This window comes from Pungitius pungitius, chromosome 16 (genome assembly GCF_949316345.1).
Source record: "Pungitius pungitius chromosome 16, fPunPun2.1, whole genome shotgun sequence".
Classification (NCBI taxonomy): Eukaryota; Metazoa; Chordata; class Actinopteri; order Perciformes; family Gasterosteidae; genus Pungitius; species Pungitius pungitius.
Genome location: NC_084915.1, coordinates 13645353 through 13672509, shown reverse-complemented (window position 1 = coordinate 13672509; position 27157 = coordinate 13645353). Strand labels below are relative to the sequence as shown.

Here is a 27157-nt window from a genome sequence, read left to right as displayed (position 1 = left end):
AACTACTACTCCGGTCCAGTGGAGGCGCTGCGGTGAAAACAAGGGGGATTCATGTACAGGCGAAGCGGAAAAGGGGGAAAAAACAAGTGACCCGACCCAGCCAAAGATTAAATTCAATGAGAAGATAGATATCCAAACAAACCGTCGTGAGGTAAGTATGTATTGGGATGATAATGCCACCGGTTTGGACGCAAAACACACGGGATCCAATTACTCACCAAGTCAAGTGTAGCTATTTGAACCGTGTTCTTTGAAAAAGTTTAGCTGGTTAGCGCCTAATCGGCATCGCATTGCGCATGCGCGTGACTGCACACGAAAGTCACGGTGTTTTTTTCGGACTAGTTCCGTCCGATTTCAGTTTGTAATTACATTTTCTGTCCTTCACATTTTGTGTTACCATAAGAAAACGAGGAGGGCTTGACCAAGCAGAATGTTTGCAGATGTAGATGGCGTTAGTTGTTTAGTTGGCGTCTAGTTATTCCGGACGCGTCTGTGTGAACACGGAAGTGTTTGCGAGGATTTCTCTCTCTTCAGCGCCGTCTTCTTTTCCGAGGAACCCATAACATCAGTGTCGTGAACATCAGAGGTATTTCTGCGTGGCGTGAGATTAAATAGTACAATGCCGTTCACGCAGAGATCAAGCGGGACAAATGTCGAGAGTGACAAGTAAAGGTTAGAGTTTTATTGTACGGAACACGTCAGATGGTATTTGCAGCAATGCAATGATATGTGTCGACGAAGAGCTGCTGGAGTGTGAACTCTTTCTGAATTAAGACTGTTATGAAATTGCTACACACCGCAAGCAAAGGTCACATAATTAAAAACATTCTCCATTCGCAGGGACCCTGATCCACCATGGGGAACACGCCATCCAAGAGTGGCAGCGCGAAGGAACCGGTCAAAACAACTTTGTTTCAGAGGGAAACGAGCGGCACAACATACAGGATTCCTGCTCTCATTTATCTGAGGCACAGTCACACCTTCCTCGCCTTTGCAGAGAAGCGATCTTCTTCCTCGGATTGGGATGCCAAAGTTCTCGTTATGAGAAGAGGAACGTTGAAAGACGATGGATCCGTTCAGGTTATTATTGACATGCAATAATAATCTTATTAACCTCTGCATGAATACTAGCAACTGCCATTATTATCTGTGCTCCCCTGTTTTAAAGGTGTTTTTTTTTTTTCTCCCCCCAGTGGTCGTCCAGCCAGGAGCTGTCAACGGCATGTCTAAAATCCCACCGCACGATGAATCCCTGCCCGGTGTTTGAAAAAAACACCAAAACACTGTTCCTGTTTTTCATCTGCGTCTGGGGGAACACCACGGAGCACAGGCAGTTCCTCACGGGCAAGAACAAGGCCCGCCTCTGCTGCGTCAGCAGCGCCGACGACGGCCAGACCTGGAGTCAAGCGAGAGACCTGACAGAAAGTGCCATCGGGGACACCGTCCACAAGTGGGCCACGTTCGCCGTGGGCCCGGGCCACGGCGTGCAGCTGGAGAGCGGCAGGTTGGTCATCCCGGCGTACGCCTACTACGTCCCTTACCGCTGCTGCTCCTTCCCCGTTCCCTTTACCGTCCACCCGCGCGCTCTGTCGCTGTACAGCGAGGACCTCGGCCAGTCGTGGCGCATCGGTAAGATGCTTCGGAAGAGGTCGTGCGAGTGTGAAATGGCGGAGATCATAGACCACGAGGGCAGGAGCCACCTCTACTGCAACGCTCGCGGCGCCGGGGGCCACAGGTGCGAGGCCCTGAGCGAGAACGGCGGCGCGTGCTTCGACGCGCCCCGCGTGGCCCCGGAGCTGGTCGAGCCGCCCTCGGGCTGCCAGGGCAGCGTCGTCGGGTTCCCCGCGCCCGAGTTCGTCCCCAACGACGACGCCGAGAGCAAAGCGTGCGGCACGTCGCTCCTGTCCCCGGACGCGCAGACCTGGCTCCTCTTTGTGCACCCGACCGCCAAGTCCGGCAGGAGGGACATGGGCGCGTACCTCAACCGGTCCCCGCTGCACTCGTCGGGCTGGGACAGGCCCATGATCGTCCACCGCGGGCCCAGTGGCTACTCCGACGTGGCCTACAACGGGGACAAGGATCAGTTCTCGTGCCTGATGGAGTGCGGGAAGGAAAGCGAGTTGGAGCAGATCGCCTTCCTGTCGTTCGACCTGAACGACGTCATGCAGACGGGCAGCAAGAAGGACAAGAAGATGCGTTGAATGGCGCCCGCTTTATCCCCGTGTTGACAAAGCTCTTTCAGCACTATTCTGCGACCTATAAAAAGAACAAAGCAAAGCAAAAGCTCCCTAGGTTTGCCGTGCAGTGACATCTGTCTGTGCTTACTGTTGTTCTGCAGCGTGGAGATGGTAATGCATGCATGAGTCGGGGGTTTTGTCGTCTCCTTGTTTACATGGAAAAAGTAATTCAAGTCTTAATAGTGTTAACGTGTAAGGAAGGAACCAATGATTAATAGGTCTGATGGCTGATTTTTTTAAAAAAAATTTTTAAGCATGCTGTGCCGGACTGTCATCTTCAAAACAGGCTTTGTGTGTTGCATGTTTGACAAATCTGACAAATAGTACTTTGTGCTCACCTCTGCTTCTCACAGTATTAAACTCAGTATATTCCGAGGAGTGGAGTGAATTTGCCTACCTCTTTTTATTTTCATATGAAGATCATAGCAGGCCTTGTAAAGTAGAGCGTAGAGTTTCCTCCCTGCGCTGTCGCTCCTTTCTATGTAACTCTGATTCACGTATGCCTTCTAGTCTGCCAGTGCACAACCTTTCCTCTGGGTCAGCGCCGGCGCCTCAAAGTTGGCAACAGAACTGAACCGAAATGATAAACATTGACTTTTTACTTGCCACATTCAGCAAATGGACAAGGAGACCAACCAAACTGTACCACATCTTTGAGTTGGAGGAGAGCGGTTGGTGGACTAACACTGAATGTTATTACATTCATTTTCAAGAGCAATATATCACCACGTTATGTTACTCAATCTTTTATTTTCCATTTTGTGATGCACTTAGCATGACTTTCTAAGCAACGTTGTTCATTTAGTGCAACTCTATGATATGACCAGGTATGATTGGCTGTTGGTCATCAATCTATCGCATGTAACGGCATGCAACAGCAGAAGAAGACTCACTATTTGCACACACACACACACACACACACACACAACACACACACTTACGTTGTGAGGCAAAATGCCGCCAGGTGGTTCAACACTAGTTTCATGGTGTTTTTGTTGACTGTTGTGCAAAGTGAGAAATCCTGCATGAAACATGTATTTTAGTAGAAAATAAAAGTAACCTGTTATCACACGACTCGCCTTTTGGTTCTTTTTTGTGCATTTTTGTTTTGTTATTATAAGGTGATTACATTTTTAACAACTGACCGTTTTCATACTTTTACATTATTCCAGATTAAAATCAGTCAAATTGGGTTTGGGGATAAAACCATAAACAGCGCATGGGAGTGTTTTTAAAAGCTGCTGTGAAAAACACTTTATGGGCTGCTGGGAGGAATTAATTCCCCCAGCAGCTAAAAGGGGCTTAGGGCCTGTTGAAATGATGTGAAGGACTTTTGTTGTAAAGCAACCTGTGGGGAGTTGAATTTGAATCAGCAGATGTGCAGACAGCCGGGATGAGTTAAGGACAGGAAGGAGTGCAGGGAGGAATGCAGATATTCTGCAGTTCTATTGCTACAAGAGATGTGGTTTTTTTTATGAACTGCAATTAAATAAAAACTAAATGTTTTGTGATGTTTCTCTTTAAAATATAAAAAATGCAACCGTATGAATAATAATTTGCTAATGCAATTTTTACAGACGTAACGCGACTACGATGATGTTGCTTTAGTTTTTATTAAACATACTCACGAATGAATAGTTCTTGCATTGGAAATTTGTTTGAGAGAGAAAATATTTCGTTTCCTCTTACTGCAGATGACCTTTCACAGGGCTTATTGATGCGTGCAGTGTGCACTCATTGGGGAAATACTTCTCACAACATGGTATCGGGAACTCCTACCCTATTGCTCAAATACATTATAATACAATACATTATAAATATCCACATATATCTTGGGAGGGTATTGTGGTTCAGAATAGCTAGATATGCATGCTAGCTAGCATGCTGCAAATTGCCCCTGGAGGACCCTCTATATATCAGGACGTACTAAATCATTTCTGGCATTCTTATTAGTATGTGGGTATAGCTACTAGAACGGATACATGGTGTGCTGTTGTGCATTTAGCACTATAGTCGTCCAAATGCGTTGGCTCCTGCCTACATGTGTCAAATTTGCAAACCCTGTCCACTTAAAATGTCACTGATTGTGGCAAAACGGCACAATAAACCCATCCCATGTCAGCATATATTGCCTTGTTCTATTAGTTTTAAAGGAATCTCAGTTGACATCTGTAGCCTTTGGTACACAGCAGCCGGAGCGACGGGGTACTTGGTACTACGGTGCTGTGCCTCACCATCTACTGTATATATGCACTGAACTGGTAATAAAGTGACAACCAGGCACGGCCTCAAGTGCACTGTATTAAATGTGGGGCTTTGTGAATCTCAGAATGTGCTCGTGCACTGACTTCTTAGCTCCGTTTGTTTGTTTTTATCACCTTTTCCAGCCAGCTTCTTCACAAGATCAACGAGTCATGCCGTGAGAGCTGTTGTTGGCAGTGTCACATGCTACGCTTTTTACCTCACATGATCGTCTTTAATCAGTGGGTGGCTTTGTGTCACACACACACACACGCGGGGCGAGCAGCAGTGTCGGCGTTGCAGATGTGCTGTGTTTGTGTGTGTGTGTGTGGCGTCCCAGCAGGGTCCGCTCCTCCAGCAGCACAGATGAGCGCAGGACACGCAGCTTTCCATCCGCTTATTTACAACTTGTAAATCATCACGTATCCCAGAGGACAGGAGTAAGTTACCAAAACCTCCAAATACATATACAATATAATATGTGCAAATTGGCACTTTCATTTGCAATTGTATATCTGTAGGTTAATATTTTCAAACCTAAATTGCCTAATGCCACCACGGATATTTAGTAATTTGTCCTTTTGTTAAAAGTATGCGTGCAAAACCAAGCTTTTTAGTCACATTAATATACAAGCTAAAGTAATTTCTTTGCAGAATGAGAAACACTGAGGAATAAAAGTAACAGCTTATGTAAGTCTGCACGAGCACTAACAGTGCTGCACGTAGTCCGTACCTGCAAAAAGACTCACGTTGTTGTCACACAGCACCACACCAGAAAGTGCGCACAAAGGTTGGTGTATTGTGTGTTCAAATGGTGCAACCAAACCTGTGCAGGGTTCAAGGTTCTCTGTAGATGTGATCTGCTGTTGTCTTGGTTTACTGGTTTCATTTTATTTATGATGGCAGACTGGTTGTAACAATGAGGAAAAAGCGTGAGTTCAAGTAGCCGCTGCTGCTGCTGCTTTTCTTTACTTTGTCAGCACATACATGTTGAGTCTGAGGGGTTACAGTTCTGTGCAAATACTGTCGTTAGTTAGTGAGTCATCGGAGTGTATCCATCAACGGTATCTATGTCAAGTGTACAGAAGAAAGCTTAAAACCATTATGGGAGCACATGGTATGAAGGTTGATTACAATCCAAGAACCAACAACATTGTGGGTAACAGCCGATTTAGTGTCTGTCGGGGCGGAAGGCTGTTTATATGAGAATCATAAATTAATATCCCTGTACATACATACAAATAAAAGGTTTATTTCAAATGTTAACACGGTGGGTTAGCTAACTTTAACAGCACAGCTATGGTTTAGCCTATCGGTTCAGGGATGAATTGTGTAAATGCACAAATCATATCTGACTCTTAACTCTCCATAAACATGTTGAAAGTTTGAAAGCAATTGTGCATCAATTCCCAAGAAAAGTTGTGTGCTTTGTTCAATCGGGTTGGAGCAACAGACAGGATACATTCAGTATCGGTTGTCTCGTCTCTCGTTTAGCTTCTCTTCGCTGCAAGATAGTAACGCGTACGTCCCGCAGGCTAAATTGACATTTTCAAGGTTTGATTGGAGTATATTTGTACACTTGAAGCTGCACTCAGTCGAACTCAACATCATCAGGGCTCCTTCCTTCTTTCAGGATCCTTATATTTAACCGTTATCTTGTTCACCCACTACCAAACATGAAAGCCTATTTACAGTAGTAACCTTGCACCAAATCAAACTACTTCATGTATGAAATCATCCGCTCTAAGGATTAGTAACATTTTCATGGAGAGAAAAAAAACACACAAAATGAAAAAAATCCCCCCTCCCCCCCCAACACCATTACAAAGAATTGAAATGAATAATAGACTTGAGGGAAAGATACAACGATGCACAGTGTAGCATGAGCTGTGCATGTGAGACTAAACGACACACAGAGAAAGAACTCCCAGAGAAATGAGCAGAGAAGCTATATTTGTAGGCTTCCACGAGAAAAAGAAATGTACATTTACCGCAAGAAACATGTTGGCAAGAGTAATACCACATAAGATGAACTCTATCATTTCCTTTGTTTTTCCCACAGTGTGTCCGAAATCTCTGCGTGAGTTGCTCAGTGACCTTCTAACACGGTACAAATGTCTCAGACCTCGGGTTTTAGGGACAGCGACGCTCTTGGGGAGAATGGCGTTGTTGAGTGATACAGTTCAGGGCAACACAAAGTCCGACGGACACACAGCCCGCGTCTGCACACCGCAGATTCTTCAAAGATCCTGGATCAAACTGCCCAGACCATTTAGAGTAGGGAAGAAAAAAAAATGGCTTACAAGGGCACTGCAAATCTACATAAGCCATTAAAAGCCATGCCACATTTACGCCCTGTTAGGGCTGTTCTCTCTTAAAGGGACATGCGCACAGTTCACAAACAGATGAGGCCGAGAGACTGCTGAGAGAGCAGCAGGGTTGGGAAAGTTATTTTCTAAAATCGGACCCACCTCCGATTGCCAATTCAGTCGGGTTGCCGTCGCAGTGATTCAGACCACGTGGTCGTTATTTCAGCACGACGCTCACAATATTTGGTTGCTTTCGACCCCCGATAAATCAATGTTCAAACGCGTGATCGGTTTAAAAAATAATAAGTTATAGCACAAAAACTAGTCCGTTGTTCCCAACCCTGTGAAGCATTGCGCGCGGCAGACACATGCACACTATGGGGAATGCTTGGCTAGTGACATGAGTACCGGCCTTTGGCCGAACGTCACGCGGAATAAGAGGCAGCTGCGAGGGGAGGCGACTCGTTTCCAACGAAAGCACCGTTCAGACTTTAAATTTTGCATTTTTAGCACGCGGGTGGGTTTTTTTTTTTTTCCCCTTCCATTTTAGAACATTTGATTTGCAAGAGTCGAATCTGCTTTGACATCAGTTGAACGTCGTTCAACCCCTCCTGGTCTCTTTCGATGACAGAGCCTCTCCTCCATCCAAACAATTAAGCCGTGAAGCAACGTATGACCTGTTTTTTTTCTTCTGTTTTTTTTTTCTTCCCCCAATCGAGATATCTTTTTTTTTCCATACATGATTCAACGTATTGCGCAAAATGGGTTATGCGCACATACTAGAAGCATAATGTTGCAGAGGACATGCAAGTTTTTGAGTATACAGCGGAGCATAAAACAATGTTTTCCCAAAGTCATTTGTCTTCTTCGTCATCTCAAAACGTCATCTGTCGCTCGGATTTGCTTCTTCAAGCGCGCAACTCTTTCTTCGAGTGTGGCTTGTTTCCCAAAAGGGCATCGATTTCAATAATAGCTTGAGGGGTCATTTGGGTTAGAATCTGTAAAAAAAAAAAAAAAAAAAGAAGAAAAAAAAGGCACAAGATGAGCATATATGTTGGTTCTTACAACAATGGGTCATTCGGTCGGGATAAATCTTTAACATTAAAGGTAAAAAGGAAATACTACAATTTACCCGTAGGGCACCCAGGTTCTCAAGGAGCTGGTCTGTATTAGAAACACCCAGAAGGACAGAGCTGACTCCCTCACTGCGCAGACACCAGGCTGGGAAAAAATTAAAAGAAATGTTAGAGAGAGAGGAAACCTGTGAAAACCTGTGAAAAGTTGACAATTTTCAGTTTTAGTATTTTGCAGAAATTCAAAATTTAGCGCAGTGAAATTAATTCATTAAAAAGTATCAACCAAAACTATTTCAGTAGGAATTCTGATACGATCAGATGACCAAACCATGCATTCAACACTTCATTCAACACTTCATTCAACACTTCATTTAAAAGCGGTCACAGAGTCATCTATCAAAGCGGTTGCACACCAGCAGAACGCCTCCCTTTGAGTGAAGCACCACATCTGCAACACAATTGTGTGCAAACTATGTGAGCGTCTCTGTGTGTGCACTGCTCAGTTGTGTAGTCTTGTTATGTTCCCGCGTCGTACCGATAGCCAACTGTGCAGCAGTGCAGCCCATCCTGTCCGCCAGTAGATGGAGCTCCTTGATTTTAGCCAGCTGCCTGCGGCCCTCCTCGCTGTTCACTCGCTCCTTCAGCCACTGGTATCCCTTCGCCAGGAGCAAAAATGGAGAAAAGCTTCATTACGGTACTGATTTCCTTCTGCTGTGGCCCACTGACCAGCGAGAGAATTACACCGAGACTCGTTTTCCTGCGTGAGAAATCCCACGGGAGGGCCGGCAGAAATCCAACTGACCTTCATTGCTGCCCTGGAGCACTCTGGCACGCCATCACTGTACTTCCCCGTGATTAATCCACACGCAAGTGGAGACCAGGTCATTGCTCCGACACCTGCCGGCGTGGAACAAGAGCACATTTTCCAATTATAAAGACAGAACCTTCAAATTAAAAGATTAAAGATGAATCGATCTGCAAGACCCGCGGCTGCCTGACCGATCTTGTGGTAGAGCTCGGGGAGCTGCACCTCCACTTTGTCCCGCTGGAAATAGTGGTACTCCGCCTGCTCACACACAGGAGGTATCAGGTTGAACTGGCGAGCCACCGAATACGCCTCCTGGAGCCAGACGAGGCACGGAGACAAAATGGTTACCCATCAGCGTTTTAATGCAGAAAAAAAAGGGAGAGCGTCTCTGGGTGCGAGATCGGCATTCACCATGATTTCCATGGCGCTCCAGCGTGACGTTCCCCAGTACATAGCCATACCCTGGTTTATTACAAACGTCATGGCCCGCACGATCTCTGTGAATCACAGGATGAATAGTTGTTCACGTTAAACACTTCCGAATAATTGAAGGCAATCGATCGCAGCAAACGGAAATAACACCTGAAACTGACCTTCCATCGGACTGTTGACATCGTTTCTGTTGGCAAAAACGATGTCCACATATTCCAGCTGGAGCCTCGATAAGGAGCCTCGTAAACCTGTTATGCACAATGGTCAGTGATTAGACGCCATAGACAAAATGTCAAATCTCAGCTTTGAGCCAAATGCAAAAATGTATTTTTTATATTTGTAACTTTTTTAAATCCCATTTTTCTGTGTCATTGGTTATGTTCATTGTAATTATGAAGTGTTTACCTAGACTTCTGTGGTGTAACAGGGTGACCATTTACCAAGGAGTTGAATGAGCTGTTGGTCCGTACGGATACACCCTCACGTTTCGGTACACATGTGAACCATGGATTAATTACACAGTTTAACGTTAATCACCGCAGTGTGAAATTGTGTTTCCGACAATATTCAGTCACATATGTGATCAGATTTAGGCCAAGGCCAAATTATATCATTATCATTATGTGCTCACATGAACACACATGACAAAAATGAGCTAAGATAGATATGAGAGATGAATTCTCACTTTATAACACGTCACTAAAAATAATACTGATAGTTATGATAAAGGTTTGATTTAAATTGGTAAAAATGTATATATATTTGTTCATGATATTTGAATTGTGTGTTTTCTATGAGGTGTAGAAAATCCCATACGTAAAGTAAAAGAGTGACATTTGGAATATGTTGTGTTTCACAGGCATCACAGTGGTTGAGATTATCTTTAGGACGGTGGAAGAAAAATTCAAAAATGTGATCATCAATGACGGGCAATCATTAAAAAAAACAATCTGCACGTCGCATTTGCCCCCCTTTAGTTCTGCTCCAATCCGTGCCTGTGATCCAATTCAAACCCTGGGTGTTATGATCCGTTGCACCACTACCACACTTTCATCTTCCCTGTGCCGACGTCCCCTCACTGCGTGCGTCAGCGCTCCGACCAAGTCGCCGAAGCCACAAATGAAGTGAAATATGAAGTCCAAATGCCAGCGATGGCCTCAAATCAAGAGCCCGCCGAACAATGAGGGTCAAACCGCCCATTCAGCTCCTTGGTGAATGGTCGCCTCGAGGTCACTCTTCTTACAAAACATTTTTTTTAGGGTTATTTTGCGGAAGGAGGGACTCATTCACTGTGTGCAAAGATAACCCTGACGATCCTGAGATGTTATTGGCATTGAAACTTCATCTCACACGAGATATGGAGAAGCTTTAAGTGAGCGAGACAAAACCCGAACGAATGCATTATGGGAAACATTTTGTATCACATAAAAATAGAATACAATAAAATAAATAACAAAATGCACTACCTTCAATGATGTGCTTTCTGGAGAGTCCTCTCTCCGTCTCCGCTCTGTGGAGTGATGAAATCAAAGTATTGATGTTGTATTGAAAGGAAACAATAATTTGACCTTTTAAATATGTAGTGTTTTAGAGTTATACGTACTGGCCTCCCCAATAGATCTTTGTTGTGATGACAAAACTTGAACGCCTGGCAGAGTATTAGGAGCACAGTCATTATGGAAAAATATTTATATATGTATGTATTGGTCTAAAATCTTCAATCGTATAATTCCAATATTGAGTATCAGTTTTTTTTCCTGCATGCTTTCAATCATTGGTAGAAAAAATAAAAATGTGGCTACATTTGATTCTCAGACATGTTTGGCAGCCATGAAAGTATTTATTTAAAAATGGTAACATTTGAATCCTTTTTATAGTCTTTCAGAGACTACAGATATGAAATGTAATCTACAAATGATTTAATAGAGTTGGAAAGCTTTTAATATGCATGTGAGTCAGTTTGAAAAAAATGAGTAATATCACCTCCATCCTTTCTTCTTGATAATGTTCCCTAGAGTGATTTCCGCTCTGTGGAGAAACACATCATTTCCTTTTATAGGTTGAGGCCCAAATTCCAAATGCTGGACAACAACGTTGACTCATGCTGCAGCCGGGTCATGTTATGCTGTTATGTTATGTTATGGAAACCTGAGAGCTCAACACATAGGTTGCATGAGAGGAAGTGAAGAACACTTCAAAGTACACCGTGAGGAAATAACACGGAAGCAAACGTTTTTCATCTACGCTTGGAGGAAAAAAGCGAAGCCCGACCTTCCAGACGCGTACACCTCTGCTGTGTCAAACAGGTTCACTCCGTTCTCGTAAGCTATGGTCAGCAGGTTCTCCGCCATCTGGGGGGAACAGAGACATCCAGACTGAGACAGGGAGACGGCGGACACGTTTCAATTACACAAAGGGGCTAATAGATCATGTCTTGTGCTGCGCCAAACTACTTTGGTTCCCAGGTATCAGGTTTCTGTGGGGTTTTCAAAAGCTTTTTATAATTGAAAACACGGGTTGCACTCTGTGTTTTCCCTCAAAAGCAAACACCGGTGAGGGCGTCCAGGAATCACCTCCTCCTTCAAGGAGGCACAAGAGCGCTCTCACCTCATCCGAGATCTGCGATCCAAATGTCACCCAGGTGCCTGCAGGAGATGAGAGACGGAGACGGTCGTTCGAGGGGTTGAAACAGAGATGCGTTTCATTGTTCCTTCAGAACCAACTCACCTAACCCCAGGCAGGACACACGAAGGCCCGACTTCCCCAGGTTCCTGTGGAGAAATGAATGAAAAATCAAATCTGTGAAGCTCAGAGAGAAAATACAGAAGGTTTGATGGGTGGGCCTTAAGGGTCACAGATGTTACCCCGTCTTACTGTACAATACTGCTTCCCTATTGTGCTATTGTATAGTTCTACTCCACTACATTTACATTACCGTGTGGTTGCTACTTACATTTGACGATTAAGATGTGATAGTTCAAAATATGATGCATACAAAGTTATATCAACCACCCAACACCTAATGAAGTAGTTACAAGTGTCTCCCCCTGTACAACCTAAACTCATGTCAGTGTAGTAGTGAGAAAAATGTAATGGCACATTATACTGTATATTTGAAAAAGCACTTTTCACAACCACGAACCTATACAGAGACAAAATAATACACAAATCTATTATTTCCACAGAATTCCGCCTCACTGCTGCTGATTGAAAGTCTTTCTCGTCTGTGGTCTAATTACAGTCCGTCCAATTATTTCTGAACAATTGACCTTTCATCCTCCGTATGTTAACAGTTCGGTGTGTAACACTGGGTCAGTGAAACAGCTGCAGGGAAAAGGGCTCAGATGAATGGCCCAAAATGTTCCACACGCTCAAGAGGAGTCCGTTACCCTGACACGCCACATCCGATTTTTCAGACAGCCGAGTTTTGAAGGGCGAGCACGAAGAAGAAGAAGATGAAGAAGAAGAAGAAGAAGAAGAGCTGCATCTCGCCTCGCAGGAGCGTGCACAGCTGAAAATGATGTGGGCTTCACGCTTGCTCTCCTCCTCCTCCTCCTCCTCCTCCTCCTCCTCCTCCTCTTCCTTCATGCTCGCTCTCCCCCATTCTAATTAGCCGCGGAGCCAGCTGGAGAGGCAGCAGAACTGCAGTGCAACTCGCTGCTCGCCGTCTCTTCATCTCTCAGCGCCTCTCCCCTCTCTGCCTGCGTCCGCCACAAATAGCCAAATGCGGGAAGACAGACTGTCAGAGCGTTTAGACTCAGTCCAACGAGTCTCGCCTTTATTTCCTCTGGTTTATTTTTAATGCTTGACCTTACGCTATTTTTAGGTTCCTGCATGTGTAAGCATGTGTTTGTGTGTGTGTGAGGGTTCGGGGGTGTGAAGCGCTTATTGTTTGTGTCATTCCTTTAAACTGCTAAAACGGCAGACAGGTGGAAGGCCGGGGACGTTGCTACCGTCGGTGGGGTTTGATGTCGACGGTTCCCCGCGCGGTGATCTGGCGGCCGCCCGTCAACCGACAACGGCTCTGCGTGTGCACACTGACAGTCACTTTGAACACCCGGGGGGGTGGGATGGGGTGGGGGGGGGGGGGGGGGGGGGGGGCAAATGTAAATGAGGCACGTGGGAGAAAAAGGCACTTCAGAGACCTTTTCAAATCTAATATTCAAATCGTTTGTTGTTTTGGTTCAGCTGCACCGGTATTGTCGTGAGACACAACATCAAATTGTGGCTCATTGTCTCAACGTCACTCAGAGAGAGGGGGGGCTTTCAAAGGAAAGAAACAAATTTGACAAGGTGAAACCAATAAAAGCAACCCCGAACAAAAACAAAAAGAAAAGGCTGAAAAAAAATCCACTGATAAATAAAATGTATTTAATGCTATGTAGATCAGCTCTCCTTATTATTTAGCACGAGGCTATATTGCACTGGTAAATGTTCATAGCGTCTATAAAGCTGTTACCCACCTCAATCACACAAGAGCACCGTGATAGAAAAACAGAATGCTACGTGTTATATTGCAAAATGAATGTGTGACAAACAGAACTAAAACATGAGTCAGCATTACAGAGGACGGCGAGCGCCCGGCAGCATCCACAACTGTTACACAAGCGCATGCTTTTTCAGTTTCATTGAGCTTGTATTAATTATGGATTAGAAAGAAAATATGTGCACCTCATTACAGGAGCAAAAGAGAAACCCGCTCGCATTAGTGGGTGAATTCATGATTGCCACATGAAAAACGCAATTATTTTTCCTCCTGGGCTATGCAGGGATGTCATTGTTTTTCTCTATGAAAACTGGCCGCCCCCTCCCCGCTCTCTGCAGTGCTGCAGTCTGCTGAATTACTATCAATGAGTCTGGAGAGACACTTGCTCTGTCTTTCCTTTCACTATCTCACATGACAATCCCTCCCACTGTCTCACACGCGTGCATGTGCGCAGACACACACGGCATCTCGTTTGACGTTTGCATTTGGTATTATAGGCGTTTTGCAGAAGCAAGGAGATCTATATTGTGCAGCGGTAAGTGGGGCTGGTCGCGGCTTTCATGTGAATGTTCACGCTTGATGGGAATTACACTGCAACACAGGCACAGATCTACATGCAGCCACGCATGAATGCATTTGTGACCAGGGCGCACAAAGAGACACAGATGCTTCTCTGTGGCTTTCATAAGTAGGGCTGTCAGTTTGCTATTTTCTATTATCTATTCGCTCTTCTCCGAACAAAGAAATTATAGGGACTTGGTTCTTCCATACATCTCTAATGGAGGGTAGGACGGAGGCACGCGGTTGCACTGTCACTGTGTAGTCAGCATTTTAATCTGTGCTGACATTTGTATTTAGGTCTCACCTGAGACAGGAGGAAGACACTGTTTTCGGACGGTTAGTTGCAAACGATAGAGGAGTTTTTATACCCTGGAGTTGTCATGAAATGCCACACACATGCATGCTGAGCATGCTCTTCTCCAGAGGGAAGCACACCGTGATATTAATTACAGTCAGTCTCTGTGTGTGTGTGTGTGTGTGTGTGTAGCTATAAAATGCACTTTCTGAGAAAGAACTGTGGAACATTTGTCACATAATATAATTAAGTGAGCAGGTGATTGAGTTTAGTTTATTTTGTATAGTTACTTATTGTTTGCTGTGGTCTCTATATATTGTTTGCTGTGATTTTCTTAGTTGTTGCTGTGGTTTTGCGTTATTGAATATAGCTGTCAATTTGTATTTCTTTCCCTCTCACGATTAATTGACACACCTGCACCTAATTAGCTCGGATTGGCCAGCTGGAAGATCCCTCCCAATAAAAGGAGGTGAGATCTCTTTCCAGGGGGAACGGATAGGCGTGCTGCACGAGAAGCAGCGGCTCGGACGGCTGGACGTGTGTCCCCCGGAGTCACTGGCTGGATCCCCTGTGCCCTGCTGGAGCCGTTTCCTGGAATCCCCAAGGGCAAACGTCCGCAACTCCCTAATGGAAGGTGCCCGGTCCGGCAGCTGACGGCGGAACAATATTGGGGAGACGCGTAGTGAAGGAGCAGAGTGGCGCCCCGGAAACCCTGGTCCCCGGACTCCTTCATGTAGAACGGACTCATTGAAATCACGTGAGAGTGATCCATTCGGTGCCTGGGACTGAGGAAAACCCGGATCAAATCACACTCTGGACTGAACCTTAACAGGTTCTTTTACGCTGGATCGAATCATCCCTCGGGTTTTATCGTCTCCTGGCTTTTTACTTGATGTGTTTTAAAATTCTTAAACTTATCTTAAATAGAAATAAATTATTGTTTTGATACGTATATAATCTGTCTGGTCGTTTTCTCGCTGTGTTGGTGTGGCCCGGGAATCGAGTTCTATTTAAAAGTAGCCCGCTTCTTTACGGACAAAGAAGAGAAAAGGGGGGGTTACATTAGTGGCGTTGCTGGCAGGATTCCCTTCCCACACCATGCAGCGTGGAATGGCAGACGAAAATGAAGGGCAGCCTGACGGTCCAGGGTGTAGTGTGTCACAGGGAATTGGGGCCAGATCAGAGTGTTCCGCCTAGTCCGCCTGTGATAAATGCAATGATGATGCCTTGGTTTATGGGAGTCCCCTGGATCCCAAGATTTAATGGGGACTCTAGTAAAATGAGTTTTGCTGAATGGAGTGGGCAGGTGCAGGCAATGCTGAGGGCACAAGGGTTAAATGAGGAACAGAAAGTTGATTTTATATATGGGGCACTTGAGGGTGACGCAAAGAGAGAGATGAGGCTACTGAACCCAGGAAGATGCTCCACAAGCGTCGACATGCTGCAGGAGCTAAAGAGGCTGTATGGGCATGTAACCCCAGTAGCCCAACTCCGGGCACGTTTTTTTAAATGTCTCCAACAGGAAGAGGAAACTGTTGCTGCTTTTATTCTTCGTCTCCGGGAGTTATTCTCTGCATGGAAGGAGCAGGAACCAGCGGGGTCTGCCCAGGACCAGATGACTATTAGAGACCAGCTTGTCCTGGGTTTGAGGCCTGGTGTGGTACAACAAGAACTCCAAAGGCAGGTGCGTAGAATGCCTACACTGACCTTTACCGAAGTGTGTAGTGAAGTGAAAGCATTAGAAGCTGAGCTCAAGATGGAGCCTGTCCGTGCCTCACGTATCTCTGTGCCACAGCCAAACCCATCCATGGTCGCACCTAGCCTAGGGGAGTGGAGGGAGACAGTAAGAGCCGAACTTAGACAAGAATTTTTAGACCAATTTTCTGTCCTTAAAGAAACCCTAACTGCTGAGATTAAACACCAATTCTCTTCTCAGACTATGGTGCGTAGAGACCCGCCCTTAACCTCTAGGGGGGCTGTTCGGGAAGGCCACTATACTACCTCCCCTAGGCGCCATCACACTCTGGAATGGGACGACCGGGGCAAACCAATCTGCAGAGGCTGTGGGAAAGCTGGTCACATCCAGAGGTACTGTCAACAGGGGAGGAGGCATTTAAACTAGCTGCCCCGACCACTGAGAGCCAGGTGGTTGGGGAGGTGGACCAAACGGACAAACCATCCCTGGTGGGGATGTGTCCAGGAGTTGAAGTTGTTGTTGCAGGAGTGAAATTGCCCTGCTTGCTTGATACAGGCTCACAAGTTACGCTGTTCAGTGAAACTTTCTTCCAGAAATGGCTGAGTGGAGAGCAGAAGCGAAGCCCACAAGATCTGCTCTGGCTTTCTCTAAAAGCAGCTAATGGACTACAGATCCCATATACTGGCTACGCCATCTTGGATTTTTCTGTGGGAGGAGTCACAGTGCCAAGTAAAGGTGTTATCATTGTAAAGGATGAGTGCCTGAGTGCTGAAAGGGGAATCCTAGGGATGAATGTCATTTCACACTGCTGGAAGGAGCTGTTTCAGGGAGTCCACCCTGGCCTGACTGTCTTTGGTGCAACTATGTCGCGTGAAGCAAAGGGGGAATGGCAGCGTGCTTTTGCTGTTTGTCAGAAAGTGTCACAGGATGAATCATCTGATGGACTGATTGGAGTGGCCAGGTTAACCCGCCAAGATCCAGTCTATTTGCCTCCTAACAGTGAGATGGTGCTGTGGACACACCTCTATGGTGCGAAAACCAGGTCGGATTTTTGTGCTTTGGTGGAAGGCCCAGAACGAGATGATGAGTGGCAGGTGGCCCGGACTGTTACCACTGTGGTGAAAGGACGCCTCTCTATAAGGGTACGTAACTTAAATCCTTACCCTGTATTGATACCTCAACGGCGCCCCCTTGCTAATGTCTTCCAGGTTGACCCAAAGCAAATTCGAGGGGAAAAGGACCTTGTCTTGAGGACTGTAGATCCAGGTGTGGTGGAAGTGGCTGTGCAAACCAATCACATCAGCACAAAAGAACAGCATCCAGTCGACTTACTGAAAGGTGATGGCTTAACAGTAGACCAACAACAGCAGATGGACTCACTGCTACAGCGATGGAGAGACATCTTTGCAGCGGGTGACGAGGACTTTGGCCAGACCAGTGCAGTCCTCCACTCAATACCTACAGGTTCTGCACCACCCAGCAGGGAGCGCTACAGGCCAGTTCCACCAAGCCTTTATCCTGAATTGAGAGAACTTCTGCAAAACATGCTGGACAATGATGTCATAAAGGAAAGCTCCAGCCCTTGGGCAGCACCAATTGTCCTTGTGAAGAAGAAGGATGGATCCTGGCGTTTCTGCGTGGACTACAGGAAGCTCAACGCCCTAACCCACAAAGATGCCTACCCCTTGCCAAGGATAGAAGAATCCCTCACCAGTCTCAAGCAAGCTGCTTGGTATTCTACCCTGGACCTGGCCAGTGGATATTGGCAAGTAGATGTGGACCCGAGGGATCGAGAGAAGACTGCATTCACCACACCCCTGGGCTTGTATGAGTTCCAAAGGATGCCCTTTGGCCTTTGTAATGCACCTGCAACGTTTCAACGTCTGATGCAGCGGTGCCTGGGCGGGCAGGTCCATGACTCTCTCCTGATATACTTGGATGATGTTGTTGTATACTCCCCGGACTTTGACACTCACATCCACCATCTGGAGCAGGTTTTCGAGAAGTTGGCATCCCATGGCTTAAAGTTGCAACCCCACAAATGCAGCCTGTTCCAGAAGAAAGTCACGTACCTTGGCCATGTCATCTCCGGTGAGGGGATATCCACAGATCCTGAAAAGACGGCTGTCGTTGAGAACTGGCCCATCACCTCTACCATTAAGCAGGTACGATCATTTCTCGGGTTTGTGGGGTACTACAGAAGGTTTGTGAAGGGGTTTTCCAAAACGGCAGCACCCCTGAATGCTCTCCTAGTAGGTTCTGCTAGTATGCGGAGAGGAAATACTGCCATCAATTGGACTTCAGACTGCCAGATGGCATTTGACTCTTTGAAGACTGCTCTGGTGAGTGCCCCAATCTTAGCATATGCTGACTTCTCAAAACCCTTCCATCTTTATACTGACGCCAGCCTGGGGGGGTTGGGGGCTGTGTTGGCACAGCTACAGGATGGTAGAGAGAGAGTTATAGCTTACGCCAGCAGGAGCCTTAATCCCAACGAAAGGAACGATCAAAACTACAGTTCTTTTAAACTGGAGTTTCTAGCCCTTAAATGGGCGGTGACTGAAAAGTTTAAAGACTATTTGTGGGGGAATAAATTCCTGGCCTTTACGGATAATAACCCTCTCGTCCACCTAAATACAGCACACTTGGGAGCTACAGAACAACGGTGGGCAGCACAACTGGCGAATTTTGATTTTGAACTTAAGTATCGCCCTGGTGCTTCCAATCGTAATGCTGATGTTTTGTCTAGGTTACCTCAGGAAATGGAGCCTGACAAACAGGCCCAAGTGGGGACAGCCATGGTGGAGTCAGAGGCCAGCACAAAAGCCAAAGACAATTGGAAGGATTGGCAGGAGGAAGACCCGACGGTGGCCCAAATGAAGAATTGGGTGGATGGAAATCACTTCCCAGGAGCCGAGGAGAGGAAAGCGTGTTTGCCTGCAACAAAACGCCTCCTAAAGGAATGGAACCGACTACACATCCAGGAGGGTGTGTTAAAGCGGAAGGCCCAAGAACATCATACAGGGTTGAGCCTCCACCAGATCGTGGTTCCCATGGACAAGACCCAGAAGTTGTGGGAGAAGTATCACAACGCCTCAGGCCATATGGGGATGGCAAAGATTGAGGGCTTGCTAAGAAAAACCTTCTATTGGCCCAGGATGGGTGCTGACTTGAAAGAATGGGCCTCTAAATGTTTAACTTGCACTCAACAGAAAAGAGGACCAGAGGTAAGGGCACCGATGGTGCCTATTTTTGCATCATATCCTTTGGAAACTGTTTCGATTGACTATTTGTCGCTTGGTAGACATGGTGATGCCTATCCTTATCTGTTGGTAATAACTGATCTGTTTTCCAAGTACGGATGGGCTGTCCCTACAAAGGACCAGACAGCAGCCACTACGACACGTGCTCTTTGGCGACACCTAATCCAGCCATGGGGATGTCCAGAACGAATCCTTTCAGATCAAGGAGCAGCCTTTGAGTCAACCATGATGGCACAGCTGTGCAGTCTGTATGGGTGTACCAAAATCCGAACTACACCATACAGGCCCCAAGGAAATGGGGCCTGTGAAAGGTTTAACAAGACTGTTCTTTCTCTGTTAGGAGCATTGAGCCCAGAAGACCAAGTACGGTGGCCAGATCACTTGCCAACACTCCTGCAGATGTATAACAACACCCCTCACGAGACCATAGGATTGACCCCTCACTTTGTCATGTTTGGCCGACACGCTCGCCTGCCAGTGGAAACGGTTGTCAGTGCACCTCCATTGACCCAAAGACAAGACTTGGAGGGTTGGGTTTATCAACACAATCAGACCCTACAGAGAGTCTACAGACAGGTGGCAGTAAAAACCAGAGAGAGCAGAATGCGGGACAAGGCCAGGTATGATCAGAAAACAAGGAATCTCCCCTTGTTGCCCGGAGAGAGAGTGCTCTTGCGCAACTTCTGTCGCAGAGAGCAAGGGAAGTTGGCACCTCACTGGCAACCCCAACTTTATGTGGTTATTGACCAACTACGCCCAGGCCTGCCAGTTTTTCAGATAAAGCCTGAAGGAAAGGAGGGCCCCATCAGGACAATCCATCGGAATCACCTGAGGCCTTGTCTTTTCGAACCCCCTGAGGAGCCTCAACAAGCGCCTGAGACTGAAACGGTGAACCCTAATATTGCAAATGACTTGTATCCTGGGCCCTTGTTGTTCCCTCTGACCCTGGTGCCCATAGCATGCGACCCCCCTGCAGTTTTAGTGGACGATGACCCAGTAGTCCCTATGGCGGGACTTGAGCCAGGAGATGGATCACCCCTGCGTAGGTCCCAGAGACAAAATAGGGGTAGGCCTCCAGACAGGTATGGACACTAGGACTTTGTCGGGACGACAATGGTTAAAGGGGGGAGGAGTGTCACATAATATAATTAAGTGAGCAGGTGATTGAGTTTAGTTTATTTTGTATAGTTACTTATTGTTTGCTGTGGTCTCTATATATTGTTTGCTGTGATTTTCTTAGTTGTTGCTGTGGTTTTGCGTTATTGAATATAGCTGTCAATTTGTATTTCTTTCCCTCTCACGATTAATTGACACACCTGCACCTAATTAGCTCGGATTGGCCAGCTGGAAGATCCCTCCCAATAAAAGGAGGTGAGATCTCTTTCCAGGGGGAACGGATAGGCGTGCTGCACGAGAAGCAGCGGCTCGGACGGCTGGACGTGTGTCCCCCGGAGTCACTGGCTGGATCCCCTGTGCCCTGCTGGAGCCGTTTCCTGGAATCCCCAAGGGCAAACGTCCGCAACTCCCTAATGGAAGGTGCCCGGTCCGGCAGCTGACGGCGGAACAATATTGGGGAGACGCGTAGTGAAGGAGCAGAGTGGCGCCCCGGAAACCCTGGTCCCCGGACTCCTTCATGTAGAACGGACTCATTGAAATCACGTGAGAGTGATCCATTCGGTGCCTGGGACTGAGGAAAACCCGGATCAAATCACACTCTGGACTGAACCTTAACAGGTTCTTTTACGCTGGATCGAATCATCCCTCGGGTTTTATCGTCTCCTGGCTTTTTACTTGATGTGTTTTAAAATTCTTAAACTTATCTTAAATAGAAATAAATTATTGTTTTGATACGTATATAATCTGTCTGGTCGTTTTCTCGCTGTGTTGGTGTGGCCCGGGAATCGAGTTCTATTTAAAAGTAGCCCGCTTCTTTACGGACAAAGAAGAGAAAAGGGGGGGTTACACATTTCCTTCTCTTTTAACAACGCTGTGTACACAGTTTCAGCCGAATTACAAAGAAATGCATTTTCAAACCGATGCAGAGATTTATTTTTCATTTTTTACTCTTTCCTATGCTCAGGCCTTGTTGTTACTGTGGATAAAATCCCCAGGGACAATTTTCTGAAAAGCACAACAAAGGACATTGTTTCTGTTGATGGTGAATTGCTTGCTTTGTGTACCACAGAAACGCACCTCAATTGGGTTAATGTAGCGGAAGTCATTTCCCGAGACCGACACCGACAATCTCACATCTTAGATACACAAAAATGAATTATGCAATACTAGATACCACTGCAAGTAAGAAAATATCTACATTGTGTGAACAGATTGACGTTTGTGGACAAGGACCACTGACAGCGCTCTAATTCTCAAATCAGCGTATCGACTTTCTTTTTCTCCCTGTAAGGCAACTGGTTTTACAACACGTGAGAGAACATAGACATGCATGCCAGTTAAAGGAAGGGGAGGCTTCCTGAGTACAGTGTACAGTATTTTCGTATCGTTTGAAAGGGCCCCTGCACTATTACCTGCCAACCTGCATCATGTCTGTTGCGAGGGAGGACGCCGAATATTGTAAAGATGTGTCTGGTCCGCTGCTTCATGAATATAGATTCTGACAGCTCAGCGAATTTAAAATGATTAGATGTTTTTGAGTGTCACGCTGGCCTTCAGTGTACCTTGTTTATCTGCAATTTAAATCTTTGCGACTTTGCCACTATGAATAAAGCAGTGGAGCTAGTGGGAGAAAAAACAAGAAAAACTGAACTACATTTGCAGTGAATGTCCACGTTTCAGACTGCTGAATATTGGGTAAAATTAAGAATGCATGTAACTAAGACTCCAAAGAGCTTTTACACAGATCTTGAAGGTAAGATGATTTATTTAAATACTTTGAGACACAGGTCTTGTGTTTTTATTTGGCTGCGCTGCTCGCTATAATGACGTTGTCTCTGCTGAAAGATAAAATCCCGACTCTGACTTTGACTGGCCGGCCTTTTCAGAGGACGTGACGTGGATTTTCCAGGCCCTGATCACTCCCCTCGCTGACTGCTGCTGTTATCACGTCCACCCACGGGCAAATATTGACAAATGGAAAGCTCAACAAACAGCACTGGCCCAGCAGTCCCTTCACATATAAAAAAAGATTACCTTATAAGTCTGAAACACCCCTTTAAGGTCTCCAACCCTGCAGCTGTATGCAAATAGCTATTTAAAGAATTGCATGGTTCAGTGATTTATAATTATAATATTCAGTAACCTGTTAATATAAATTAGCAGGTGGGAGATTAATTAAACGCCTGGATTTTTGCAGTTTAACAGCCCAAAACCAGATCATAGTTTGGACATATTTGAATAAGGAGCCAGGATGAAATCAGGCAAGTAAACTGGGTTACTTGGCCTAAAACTTATTGCTGTACATCAAAATAATGTCAGAAATCTGTTCATGCCCCATTTGTTTCCAATGATGATATTAAAAACAATATGAGGCCAAAGCACTTAATTATTACTCAATTAGTATTATTTATATTGTATCACTGTTTGGCATTCATTATGGAGTACGTAGGGTTTTAATGCGGGAATACTATGTTGCTTCCATTTCGTTTGTATGAGAAAACCCCCCAAAAACCCATTAAAAGTAAACAGTCTGGGATCAAATTAACAAGCCGAAGCTGTGATTGCGTCGTGTCCTCGGCGTGAATAAAAGGGTAACTGACTGTGATAAGACCGCGGCTGAGTCACTAGCATCCTCGTCATAGCACCAAAGGGCCACAGTGTCTCAGTACAAACTCGACAAGGTTGTTCATCAGTAAAACTCAATCGTTACTTCATCGGCTGCTGAGAGTCCGGGGCTTTCAAAACTCACTGTTCAAGAGCACTCTGCTGGAGAACAGCCCCTCTGCATGGTCGAATGTCAGGACACTTAAACCTCTACACAAATGCAAAGCCTCGTTCCCCGGCTAAAAATGGAATCAAGTGTTTTGTATTAGCATTATTTTGGTATTTTACTTCAAGGCCATTTGCTGACTGGTTTAATTAATTAATTTTGTCAGCTGCTTGCCATCAAAGTGCAAGAAGACATCAGGAGCAGCAAGTTCCAAATGTATAGAACTGTACACCATATGTCACCATGAAAATAGTAGTTTCCGTATGAAACTGCATGTGTGCAGATGAATACCATGAGCTGTGGTTCAAGCTAGTAAATGGATCTTGGGTTGAGATCATTCAAATATGACAAAAGAGGCAGTTGCTATTTGCATCCAGATTTCAAATACAAACAAAAGCATTTACCCCCTAGCGGCATATAGCCAGTGTAGCTAATTTACCTGTAGGGACAAACACCCAGGTGTCTGTGACATGGCACGCACAAACACAAAGGTTTTGAAATGGTTTAACTGCATCTTTTTTTTAACTAATGCTAAATCCAAGAATAGGCTTTTCACAGGACTCCAACTTGAAAGAAGTTTGGTGAATATTGAAAGTTTGACTCATTTTTCAACAACAACCTACTTCTTCATCGTATTTTGTGCCTCTCACCACTACTAATTTTTTAATATTAACCAATAATGCTGTCGTTGGGCAACATTTGCTAAATTTAGCAAGCTAATTTTTTCTAAACTATGCTAGCTAACTAATGCTCAATTAAGAAACGTTAGCAGCGTTAGCTAACATTTATCAACCATCAAAACAACATTCCCCAACATAAAGGGCCCTTTACAAAACAGACAAGGATGAATTGACAATTTAATGATTTAGTTTGAAATATCCCGATCATGCAGCGGGTTCTGCCACAGGGACTCTGACACTAATATTAAGCACACCTGCCGACAAAGAGCTTCCCAAAATGCGAGGTGAGGGTACGCCGTGCACCGGTTCACCATCCAGAGAACTAGCTTCTGGCATTACTACACCGAGGTAATTAAAAAACGAAATTATAAAAGCTAGGAACGGACCTAAAATTACTCCTACTACAAGATTGCAATGCTGCAATGAGACCTGCATGTTGACCTGAGGCCATTAAACTGTAAAAGCAGTAGTTTGACTTTTCACTCCTGTAGAACTATTCCTCTAACAAATTGTGAGCTAAATTGACTGTGCACAACCAACACGTCGCAATATGTTCAGCTGTTCAAAATAACAGGGAGATGCAGAAACATCTGTTATTAAAGTCTGCAACCACCACCATCTTCTTTAACAATGTTTGACTTATTTTAAGCTTCCTAACTCCACTCACTCATGCATTATGATCTCTGCATCCAGCTGCCACAATATGCCCTGCAGCCCTCACTACAATCCATGAGAAATGTCCAAAAGTGGAAGACAAATCCATCTTTGGAAATGTACCTGACCTGCTTACCAGGTTGCCTGGAAAAAAAGAGAGGGCCTGGTTGCCATAGAAACGGCCAATTTGCTGAATGACAGGACTTCTAGACTAACCTCACCTCAGTAGGTCCCAAAAATTAAAGGAACATTTATTTTTGCTAGTTATAACAAAGAAAAAGGATTTGAAATGTGCTGATGCAAACATATTTTTTTTAAATCACAGATAATTTTGTTAATCGGGAAAGTTGGTGGTCAGGCAAGTTTCTCTTTTCTTTTCATTTTGCTTTATATGCAATTATAGCGAGACGAAACTCCAGGCTGATGAAGCAGAGTTCTTGGTTGGCTTTCTTCCACCGACCGCGAGCACCACAACCACCGTTAATAAAATCCAGTAGGAGGGGGCCAACTTTGAACGCTTTGTTAACCAGCCGCCACTGGCAAATCCTACTGGCAGCAGGGGGCAGGGGGCTCATGGGAAGTGCTATCTGGCATCAGGTGCCATCTCCTGCGACCTGCCGGTGAGCGATGAATACTCCCGTTAGCGACAACAAAGCGAAGAGATTAGCAAACGAGCGGGTAGCGGAAACGACGGGCGTCATCTGTAGAGGAAATTTACCCACAACTGGTTCAAGTTGTCAAGAAGCTGCCCAACACACACATTCATACAGCGCGCAGCCATGTCTCATGCACATCTCTGCTCCTTCCTGACCCCCGGTGTGGTTGTGACAGCAGTGTAAAATGGAGAATTGTGCGACCACTGTGATGCCACAGACCGGCTGGAGGGTCTTTGAGAGGACTCGGTCGCAGAAGGGACTGATCAACGACAGCGTGCGCTGACTGATTAGGGAAATAGGACAGGCGAAAACTAAAAAGCAAAGCCTGGGGTGTTGCCACTGGCAACCGCAGCCGGCCATATGCTGTATAGACTTATTGTGCCGCTGCGCTCCCAGTTACCGACACTTTTGCAAAGAGAGAGCAGAGCAAACCAGAATAACACAGTCAAAAGAATGTATGCAATTCTCCAGCGAGATGAAACCGTAGTGGAATTATCCTGGATTCATCTTGTGCCTCATTCCCTTTTTTAAACGCCCTGTTACGCTGGAGCTCTGAACCATCAAGGTGAGCTGAATAAGAGGAAAACGAAAAGAGGAAAACGAAAAACGTCTCTCTCGCTGTTTATCTGGTCCGTCTTCCATCTACATTATGACTCAGACCTGGAGTGTGCAACAATGTTTTTCTTCTGCGCAAATAAGACATTCGCCTGCACTTTTCTTTTTAGTCTATGAAGACGAAACGCTTTTGAAAACCTGCAGGGTCCTGAGGTGTTTTTAGGAAAGCTGGTATCGGAGGCAGGCGTTTCATTAATATACGGTGAGAGCAGGAGGCCTTGGAAAAATCTGCATGAAACACCTAATCCTATGGCAGATGCTCCTATACGCATTGTGTCTGTTCCACTGTGATAACATTACGGCTGTTTGCTCTGGATTACATAAGCCTTTCTTTTATGATGTCAGTAAAATGACTGCTGCATGTCACTGATTGGCTGTCTATGCAGGCAACACGGCGTGTTACGGGACGCACGTCGGGGACCGTTACAGCTAACTTTGTCCCCCCCCCCCTCACATCTCGACGAAGAATGTGGAAGCGGGAAGCCGGGCCGGTGTGAGCGTCACCATGAGGGGAGCCTGCCGCCTCGTCACCCGAGATGATAATCTAGTGCCTGTGGGGTCAGGAGGCCGAGGTAATGAAAAACGTCAGTCAAAGTCCCTGTGATGTGGAGCTCCTAACCTCCATACTCACCTGTACTTCATACTGCTGTGGCGCCCGATGGCCTCCTTCATGTGGGCATGGCCGTGCGGGGTCTGACGGGGCCCGGGACCCTCCCGGGTCTTGGCCGAGCCTTGGGACGTGTAGTTGCCATTGCTGCCATGTCCGCCGCCACCTCCTCCACCTCCTCCGCCACCACATCCGCCGCCTCCTCCTCCTCCTCCTCCTCCACCGCCGCTGCCGCCGCCGCCTCCTCCGCCGCCTCCCCCTCCTCCGCCCCCACTGCTGCCCCCGGGGGGCGGGGCGGTGCGAAGGCCACAAAGCCGGTCCTCGCTGCGACTCTTGAGGTTGTGCTCAGTGCAGGCGAAAGACACCTGCATCCTGACCCTGGTTCACGGGTGGTTGTTTTAGGGGTTGGAAGTGTGGGGGGGGGGGGGGGGACCGACGGACGTCTGCAAACTGTTGGTGCCGCTCGAAAACACTGCTTCACGGGCTGGTGCTGTTGCGGCGAAGCAGCGACGCTCATGCAACAACAAAAAGAAAGAGAAAAAAAGGTGTGTGTGTGTGTGTGGGGGGGGGGGGGGGGTGGTGCTCAGACGGGGCAGGTCAGAGATTTGGGCCGAGAGCAGGAGGGAGCGGGCGAGGGTCCAGCCTCTGACATGCC

The 27157-nt window shown here is 46.2% G+C and overlaps 2 protein-coding genes across 4 annotated transcripts; one reads left to right on the top strand and one right to left on the bottom strand.

Moving 5' to 3' along the window:
- The first annotated feature begins 43 nt into the window (after window positions 1–43).
- On the top strand, window positions 44–2658 carry neu3.1 (sialidase 3 (membrane sialidase), tandem duplicate 1). 3 transcript variants are annotated; one of them, XM_037467006.2, is made up of 4 exons: window positions 68–151; window positions 535–672; window positions 841–1080; window positions 1194–2658. In XM_037467006.2, exons 3-4 carry the CDS (start codon window positions 856–858, stop codon window positions 2199–2201), a joined length of 1233 nt encoding a protein of 410 aa, XP_037322903.2. In that variant the 5' UTR covers window positions 68–151; window positions 535–672; window positions 841–855; the 3' UTR covers window positions 2202–2658. The 3 variants fall into 3 exon arrangements, with proteins under 3 accessions (XP_037322904.2, XP_037322903.2, XP_037322902.2); XM_037467007.2 differs by lacking the exon at window positions 535–672 and having other exon boundaries at window positions 44–151; XM_037467005.2 differs by lacking the exon at window positions 68–151 and having other exon boundaries at window positions 159–672.
- Window positions 2659–5425: 2767 nt separating this feature from the next.
- On the bottom strand, window positions 5426–26924 carry LOC119215131 (voltage-gated potassium channel subunit beta-2-like). The gene is made up of 14 exons (XM_037467004.2): window positions 26527–26924; window positions 11831–11874; window positions 11711–11748; window positions 11375–11454; window positions 11087–11131; window positions 10707–10751; window positions 10570–10613; window positions 9265–9351; window positions 9083–9168; window positions 8863–8983; window positions 8666–8760; window positions 8399–8519; window positions 7920–8008; window positions 5426–7785 (listed from the first exon to the last, which is right to left on the bottom strand). Exons 1-14 carry the CDS (start codon window positions 26871–26873, stop codon window positions 7696–7698), a joined length of 1332 nt encoding a protein of 443 aa, XP_037322901.2. The 5' UTR covers window positions 26874–26924; the 3' UTR covers window positions 5426–7695.
- Window positions 26925–27157: the final 233 nt, after the last annotated feature.